The sequence below is a fragment of the Belonocnema kinseyi genome, chromosome 8 (genome assembly GCF_010883055.1).
Source record: "Belonocnema kinseyi isolate 2016_QV_RU_SX_M_011 chromosome 8, B_treatae_v1, whole genome shotgun sequence".
In the NCBI taxonomy this organism is placed as follows: domain Eukaryota; kingdom Metazoa; phylum Arthropoda; class Insecta; order Hymenoptera; family Cynipidae; genus Belonocnema; species Belonocnema kinseyi.
This window is the reverse complement of record NC_046664.1, coordinates 101,285,952-101,293,564: the sequence shown is the minus strand read 5'-3', so window position 1 is coordinate 101,293,564 and position 7,613 is coordinate 101,285,952. Positions and strand designations below refer to the sequence as shown.

General features: G+C 35.1%; 2 protein-coding genes across 3 annotated transcripts in view; one reads left to right on the top strand and one right to left on the bottom strand.

Annotated features, from left to right (window-relative positions):
* LOC117179092 overlaps nucleotides 1-7,613 on the top strand; it is an 887,384-nt gene that overhangs the window by 648,252 nt on the left and 231,519 nt on the right. The gene's annotated exons all lie outside the window — the stretch shown is intronic.
* The window catches only part of LOC117179093 (acyl-CoA Delta(11) desaturase-like), an 8,387-nt gene continuing 3,519 nt past the window's right edge, over nucleotides 2,746-7,613 (bottom strand). Inside the window, exons 5-7 of one of the 2 annotated variants that reach the window (XM_033370743.1) lie at nucleotides 4,582-4,764; nucleotides 3,295-3,693; nucleotides 2,746-3,207 (exon numbers count right to left, since the gene is read on the bottom strand). In XM_033370743.1, the coding sequence (XP_033226634.1) occupies nucleotides 3,327-3,693; nucleotides 4,582-4,764 (550 nt within the window). In that variant the 3' untranslated portion in view covers nucleotides 2,746-3,207; nucleotides 3,295-3,326. Of the gene's footprint in view, nucleotides 3,694-4,581; nucleotides 4,765-7,613 lie in introns of both variants that reach the window. The other variant, XM_033370744.1, reaches the window with a different exon arrangement.

Sequence of the window (7,613 nt, the reverse complement as noted above, 5' to 3'; positions counted from 1 at the left end):
CGAACGCTAACCCTCGTACCCTTACTGTTTCGAGATCCACACCCTCTTCGTCGAAGAGAGCTATTCTTAAACACTTGTCCATAAATAATATAAATAACCATGCAGACATAACGCATCCTTGTCTAACTCCTTGAATAATATCGAAACAGTCACACAGTTTCCCATTCACTCTTACACTCGCTTTGATACCTGTATATATTGTTTTTATAGCTTGTAGGATCCATGCATTGACTCCATACTATTTCAGAACTTCCCAAAGTTTACTTCTATCTACCTTGTCAAAAGCTTTTTCTAGGTCAACAAATGCACAGAAAACTTTTTTTCCTACTCTCAAACTTTTTTCTGTTATTTGTCTTAAGCTAAATATTTGATCCGTGCATGACCTTCTTGGCATAAACCCACTTTGGACTTCTCAAATCTTTGTTTCTGTTATTTTCATTACCCTACGAATAAGTATTTTTGAATATATTTTACTTACGGTGCTTAATAAACTAATCCCTCTGTAATTATTGCACTCGCTTCTATCTCCCTTTCTCTTGTATATTGGTACTATAATCGCTTCTTTCCAATCGTCTGGGACGTCTCCCATCTCGAAACATAAATTTATCAATTCGCAAACTCTATGTGGTATGTACTCGCCACCGTGTTTAAGCATTTCAGCGTTAATACCGTCTACCCCGGCAGCCTTACCGTTTTTCAAGTTCTTAATTCTATCCCTAACCTCAGTGACACAGACTTTTTCAATTGAGTTTTCCAACGCATCGTGTTCAATATCGCAGTTGTGGTGTCCTATAGCTTCATCTCCGAATTGTCTCCTAAAATAGTCTCTGAAAGCCGCTAGTATTCCATCTGCATCATATACTTATTTCCATTATAATCTATAATTATTGCACGTTTATTTAGCTTTATCTACAACGCCTTTTTCTAATGATTTCCTAAACTCTAAATTTTAAATAATTTAAACATTACTTTGTCTTTTCAGGATTTATTTAGTGTTATTTAAAAGATTATAGAAAAATTTAGATTTATTTTTTCAGCAAATAGATAATAGAAGGGTTTTGAGGTGTCCCTTCAAAAAACATATTTTTTTAGTTTATAAGGTGATAAGTGACTTCTTAGTGTTAGAAAATTTACTTCTGATTAGTTTTACTGATTATGAGATGACTATCGACAGTGATGTTAATTGAATCATCTGAGAAAATTAGTATCTTCGTGCACCCTTAATGGAGTGTAACGTCGGCGAAAACGTCGTCGATTTAGCAACGCCGCGGAAATTTCTCCACCTACTACCGTGCCTACAGTAGTATTTGAGGTTACGCTAAGCAAGTTAGCACGACCCCAACGTATCGTGTTAAATTATGCTCAGTGCCAACACGTTCCCATAGAACATGCCGCGGCACACACGACCGTAAGGAACTGTAATCACCGTAAGCACCTCCGGCGCCATGCATTTGACACGAAATCGTCTTCTGCCTCGAATCCTCAACCATAAATATGAAAATCAGTGCCATCTTTTGCCATATATGTGTACTCTCTGCGTCCATATATTGAAAAGATCCTTGTGGCTGTGTCCAGTTGGAAAAATATTAAGATTTTTCTGATTCATGGTCAAAATTACCATTTAGGGGTTTGAGTGAGGAGTTAAATCAGAATCTATGATAGAAGTATCGGTACTATATTTATGTTCCGTAGGCAGCCAGAAGTGTGTACATTTTAGGTACACGATTGATAATTGCGCATGATATTTAAATTTGTGTGCACTTATGGAAATATATACTAAAATAATAATACATTTTTTCAATATCAAAACATTCTTGGCCATATGCCGATATATATTTAGGTGCGTCAAATTAGGCGTTGCTCTCTAACGCGTACACTTATAGCACTCGAAAATTAATAGCTGCCTCATAGCGGCAATAAACTTGATTTGAGAAAAATTCAAACTATAAAATGAGTTTAAGAAATATTCATATTAATAAAGCTTAGACTATATAAACATTGTATTTCTGAAACTTAGAATGAGTTTAGGTGTTTTTATTTAAAAAATTGTCTAGTCTTTTGAAGACCGATCTCTCTCTTTGAAATCGTTGATGACTTTCGCTGTCGTACACACAAGTTTCAAAGCGAACTTTACTCCTCGAAGGATCAGTTAAGTTTGTTACAAAGGAGGAATTCGGCTCGAAAAGGGATAGCAGATCGCTCGTTCGTTAATCTTCCGAGTGTAGAAGCGTCGAATTCGCAATCCGAGCCATTGGATACGAGGCACCAAAGGATGGCTGGGTTTGCTAAGGTTCGTAGGTCAAAAGCTAGTCTACACGGGTCAATTTCTCCGGGCAAAGACGAAATCGTCCAGGTTGCTAACGTAACCTTATAGTCACCACGATTATGAGTTTAGATAGGCATAACTGCTCCTCAGAAATTGCGCTCTTAGCATGTACCTAGGTCCATGTTATTCTAGCTCATTCATGCTATTCTTGTTTATTCTATTAATTGATCTAACTAGCTTACTTTACTAAAAGAACACTATTGTCCATATTATGTTCTAAAATAAAAATCACAATCTGCTTAATAATGTACAGAGAGGATGAAAAAATTAGGGTTATTTTGGTTGTATATATTTTTAATACAGAATTTAAAATTTATATAAATATGAATATTAAATACAATAAAGTAGATAAAAAGCATGAAAATATTTACTCGTTTTAATAAATATCCTATTTATGATAGGGTAATTATTCCAATATGTTAACATTCACCATAAGAATTTTTTTATATTTCGAAATAATGGATATCATAAGAAAAATTGGCTACAGAATTCGAATTTGCTTATTTGTTTGCCTATTGATGCATTCACCCTATAAGCAACCTTACTGTTTTTACATTATATTTCTACTGAAATGAGAATAGCTGTAGATCCATTCATTTTCTCTACTTTAAATTCGACATTACACTTGTCGAAGATTATCTTAATTTTATCGTATAGTATATCATTATGAATACAATCTGGTATTTGAAACCTTTATGGCCACCTTTTTAGTAATAAAATGTAATGTAGCTTCTTTTCTAAGTTGATATAAAAACGAGTACTTTATAGTAAACCAACAGCCAAGATAATTTAAAAATTTAATATACTGACGAATTTTTTTAGTTGTTAACTTTTTGCCATTGTACTCCTTTCAGGCGATAAATTTCGATATGATGAAAATTCTAAAAGTGACCAAAAGATTAAAATAGAAAACCACCAAAGATAACGTAAAATTAAGTGAAAAATCATAAATACATGAAATTTCTTACGGAATTAATTAAATTGTGTAGTAACGGGAAATCTAATGTTCCTTGTTAAGAATTAAAGCCTCCTTTTTGTCCTCCTCTGCCATATCTTTATCATCCCAGCCCCAAACATTGTCAGCTTCATGTTCCTTTCTCTGATGATCATTATCGAAAAATGCACTGACTCTGGTGCCATCGCCAGTTCTTGCTGCTCGTTTGTTAATCATGGCCGTTGGAACAGTCTTGAGATCGTAAGCAAGGCCTAGCCACGCAAAGAAGTCGATGAAGGCTGTGGGTGTGTTTGTTTTGTAATTACCGAGCTCCGATGACTTGTAATCCCAAGGGAATACGTGATGATAGTTGTGCCACCCTTCTCCAACTACAGCAACAGCAAGTGCAAGATTGTTTCTAGCTGTCATGGTCCTGCAAAGGTGTGGAATAATTATTATTAAATTTTTTTTAAAGATGATGTTTGGTTGACTAGCGTGTGATAATTTTTGTGGGTCGATGGATTTACTGCTTTGATCTACTAGTCTTTATATATGTTCGTTTTTATTTGAAACAAGCTTTAGTTAACTTTAGTCACCTACGTGACAAAAAAACTTTTCGTCTGAAAATAGTGGACAAAATGAGCGATTTCTCAATCCTTGACGTGAGCGTTGAAAAATAGCATGTTTTTTCCACTAGTCAGAAAAAGTCTTCTAACAAGTCGAAAAAAGTACGTGGAAGAGCAAGAGAAAGTGATGCTCTCTCGTGAATGTGTATTTTACTATGCCGCCACGTGGCGCTATCTACAACTGACTTGGTTGCTTTGCAACAGAGTCAATGTATATACTCACATTCTTGTCGCCCTCACTTCGTTTGTTTGTCACATGAATGCTTGTTCACAATCGACATTTTCCCCACTCGTAGCACAATATAATATTAACGTCACATGTAACAAGTTTTATTTCTATATGTTTCCAGATGAGGCTTGGTGTCACCAAACGAAAGATTGTTTTAAATAACAACAAATTTATAAATAAATATTAGCAGATGAACACAGGAATTCCATTGACCCACAAAAATTATTATTAAACTTTGTAATGACAAAACAGAAACTTTAAACGTGGGTTAATATCTGGATGAGTTCTTTTTTGCAATATTAGTATTTCAATAAGTTCCCGATATTGAATAGTACATTATGGTTTATTGGCCGATGCTATGTACAAAGAATTGAAGGTTTATTTAAAGCAGTGAATCATTAGCGAAATAGTTGATGAGTTAGAATAGATTGAAATTCATATTATTAATATTTGAAATAAAGCTTACTTATCATAAGGTCGAGCACCCCACATATGAGCGCCGGAATTGATGAGCCAAGTTAAATGCGTACTCCATAGAAACTTGGCACATGCAAGGTGGTAGGCATCAAACCATGGTTCTCCAAAAAGGTAGTGAACAGTTGCTGCTGGTATCCCGAAGCAGAAAAGGGCCACCATTGGAGCATAATACCTGGATAAAATGTAACCGTAATTTTATTAATACAAAATGAAAAATTTCAATTCAATGAATTAATTATAGTGAGCGACATATGGTTTTGAAAAAGGGTTACGTAGTAAATGAAGCTAACTTTGCGGTGCAAAGATGGCCGCATCATTTATTGGGACATGGGGTACGCCCGGCACCCGATGGATAATTTTCCAAAACGATGAAAACAACGAAATGCTTTGAGATCTAACTTGGTGAAGGTAACCCGATTCCGTGTACTACCTTAATCCCCTAATGCCTGAATTACAAAAAGTTTTACAGGGCATAATATGCGGGAAAACTCTTATGGACAAAATGAGTAACGAGATAATTCTAAAAGAATGTGGCGCAGAAGAGACCCTAATAGACACATGGGAAAGAAATCGCTTAAGATGGTTTAGGCATGTTGAGAGAATGCCAAATGAACGACTAGCGAAACATGTGTATCAAGGTAAAGTAGATAGCAATGTTCCCAGAGGCAGACCGCGGAAAGAATGGTTAGAATGTGTGAATGAGACCCTAGTTACAAGAGACATAAGAAGCCACCGAAACATGAGAGCCTACATGAAAAAATGCATGGACGTAAAAGAAGCTACAGGAATATGCCATGACAGAGAAGTATGGCGACAAATAGTTAATAAAAAGAGTGTCAGTAGAGTAAATAGCGACTGAAACAAAAGACTTTAGACACAAATGGACCCAAGTGGTGAACCTTAGATAACGTCTTTGTGAGGATTTTCACTTGGGGTGATTGCTAGAGAGATTGATCAGCAACTTGGGTCGGAGCAGTGTTGCGGAACGAACATGTTATTTACATAAATAACACGAGAATTGTGAATCAGTCTAAAAATTCTCTATGTCCCTTCCTCACATTACTCCAATTAATTAAGAAAGGCAAAAAAATATTTTAATTATTTTTTGGCAATTTGAAGTACAAAAATGCTTTTTTCCAGTTCCTTTTTTTGTGAAAAGATCGATTCTGTGCGCAAAAAAGGTTCTATTATGCTAAAAAGAGCACGAAACGTGTTATTGGGACTTATACTAGAAAAATATGGAGGATGTTTTGTTTTTCAATATCTAATCCAAATATTTTTTTCAGTGTCTAACTTTTTAGAAAAATCCCATTTTCGTATGAAAAGTTGTATACAAGGCTTATCGGGGTCGCTAATTGCAAATACGCGATCAGAGTCGCGAAATTTCAAATAGCGAATCTAATATGGCAGGCATACTTCCGAGAAATGTTCATTTTTGCGGATATAAATTGTCGACAACATTGTTTGGGTATCGCCTTTTGCCATTATATGAAATGTTGCCCGATTCTCACCACGTGGTGGTGAGATATCAGTCATATTGGATATGCCACTTCGAATATTGCGAATATGAGCGTAAATGCTCAATTTTTGACCCAAAAAATCTTGTGGACAATTTATATCCGCAAAAATAAACATTTCTCGAAAGTATGTCCGCCATATTCGGTTCGCCATTTTTAAATTCGCTAATCTGATCGCGAATTCGCAATTAACGACCCCGAGAAGTCTTGTATACAGATTTAAATACAAAAATGGGAATTTTCTAAAAAATTAGTCCGCCATCTTGGATCCGCCATTTTCAATTTTGCAAATCTGATCGCAAATTCGTGATCAGCAACCCAAAAAACTATTGTTTGTCCATTTTGAGGAATAATTCAATTCAGAAAGAGTAAAAAAAACTAAAATGAAGCAACATCTATAAATCTGCATGAAAAATAATTCACAAGTGTTGCAATTTTTTGCAACCTGATATTGAAAAAAACTCCTCTATATTTTGCTAGTATAAGTCCCAATAACATTTTTCGTGCTATTCTTAGCATAGTAGAGTTATTTTTGAGCACAGAATCGATCTTTTCTCAAAAAAGGGCAACAATAAAAATATTTTTTTTTACTTTTTTAAATGATTGGATCGTGTCGAGCGACCCTTAATACACACGGAAAAATTTGGCACAATTAAAATGTACAGCGGCTTCATCAAAATCTAGGGCCTCAAACTTGCTGTAAAATTTGTTGTTATTCCGGCGTTAATTGGTTAAGAAACACGGGTGTGGCATAATGGATGTTATAGCATAAGTTCCAGAAGGGGAGAGGTGTTCTCGCTAGCTTAACCGCCGAAATTACAACCAACCAATCAACCAACACAGTCATGACTTACTCAATCGCGACTAAATTAATCGTAATTAACCTTTTTGTAACAAACTTAGTTATGACTAACTTAATCATGACGAACATAACCGTGACTAACTTTTTTGAGACACCCGACCCAAATTATAAGCGTTTTTACATGGTCCTATGTAGCACCAAAAATATTGGGCAAACATGGGCAGAGTGTTGCCCTGGTCTTCTTGGAAGGAAGTTTAGGGGTAAACATTTTTTTTCAGTTAAACAAATATTAAACAAAGGAGAGCTGGTAACATTTTTGAATTTTTACAGTAAGGCTCTCTTTAAACTGCATATAACTGTTTTCGCATACGATATAAGCAATTTAAAGTACATGGTTTCAATAAATAGTTAATACCATTTTTTTTTAATTTTGAATTTATCCTGATTCTTCAAAATCAAAAATGTTTTATATTTTTTTTAAGTTCGGCCCTTTTTGTCCTTGAAATAAAGTTTAAAATTTTCACTTTCGCAACCATTTAACACAAAATGTTTCTTTCTCACGAGAAATAACATTTCTTCCATTCTATTTCAGCAAAACCACTTGTGTCGACGACTTGTTTTTTTTTTTTATTACACCATTAAGCCATTTCCCTTTCGGGGTAGGCGTGACTCACTCGGCAGGGGAAAGGAGTAGTGTGTGGA